General features: G+C 40.3%; 1 protein-coding gene across 1 annotated transcript in view; it reads left to right on the forward strand.

The window, feature by feature from the left end:
• Positions 1 to 909: 909 nt before the first annotated feature.
• The window catches only part of LOC110289082 (tripartite motif-containing protein 30A), a 9,066-nt gene continuing 8,929 nt past the window's right edge, over positions 910 to 1,046 (forward strand). The window contains exon 1 of the mRNA XM_021155285.2: positions 910 to 999. Within this exon, the coding sequence (XP_021010944.1) occupies positions 934 to 999 (66 nt within the window). The 5' untranslated portion in view covers positions 910 to 933. The remainder of the gene's footprint in view (positions 1,000 to 1,046) is intronic.

A 1,046-nucleotide genomic window follows, 5' to 3' on the forward strand; every position in this document is an offset into this window, starting at 1 on the left:
ATAGGCCATCACTTGAAAGAGAGGCCCATTGGACTTGTAAACTTTATATGCCCCAGTACAGGGGAACGCCAGGGCCAAAAAGGGGGAGTGGGTGGGTAAGCGAGTGGGGGAGAGGCTATGGGGGACTTTTGGGATAGCATTAGAAATGGAAATGAGCTAAATACCTAATTAAAAAAATGGGAAAAAAAAAAAAGAAAGGCAGAGTCAGGCATATTTCTGAGTTTGAGGCCAGCCTAGTCTACAGAGTGAGTTCCAGGACAGAGCAGACTACACCAAGAAACTCTTATCTCATATGAAAAGTGATTTTTCAGTAAAAGAAAGAAACTTAACTACAAAAAAATTGCAATTAAAATGGGGAAAAAGGAAAAGAAAAAAGAATATTCACATGGCCAATGTTGTGCCACAGGTATTAATCTCAGAGTCATTGCAGCTGATGCTCATGGATCTCTGAGTTTCAGGAGTGTGTTTGTAACAGTAACTACAGGCAAGCCAGGGCTACACAACATGACCCAGTTTTACAAAAAAAAAAAAGTTCAGGTGTCAAATATGACATTGTATGAGGCATGTGATGTATATACATAGTTGTGATCAGAAAACTAACAAAAGTGTCCAGGTTCTCTGATGCTGGAAGCAAAATAAAAGGTTTCTACTGAGTGGGATGATTGACTAAAAGAGATTCCTCTGTTTCATTTATGGGGTTTATTTACATATAATACCAGAAACAATTGAGTCATAGACATTTAAGATTTACATACTTTGTGTACATAAATATTGACACAAGTTTTTCAAAAGTGAACAGTCTTAGGCTTCCTGTCCTTCCAGAAGAGTTTGTTGCCCTTTCCTTAGGAATAGCAGTCCTAACTAATCACACGATTTAACTCTGCTCCAATTCCTTTCTCACAGGAGAAGCTGCAGGGAGCTCTGCAGAAGCTGATGCAAAAGGCAAAAATATGTGATGAATGGCAGGATGACATTCAACAGCAGAGAGCTGACTGGGAGGCAAGTGGAGACTCTTCCTAGGGGTGTCAGACAGGTGCCCAAGAGGG

Source organism: Mus caroli, unplaced genomic scaffold, assembly GCF_900094665.2.
Source record: "Mus caroli unplaced genomic scaffold, CAROLI_EIJ_v1.1 scaffold_18842_1, whole genome shotgun sequence".
Taxonomy (NCBI): domain Eukaryota; kingdom Metazoa; phylum Chordata; class Mammalia; order Rodentia; family Muridae; genus Mus; species Mus caroli.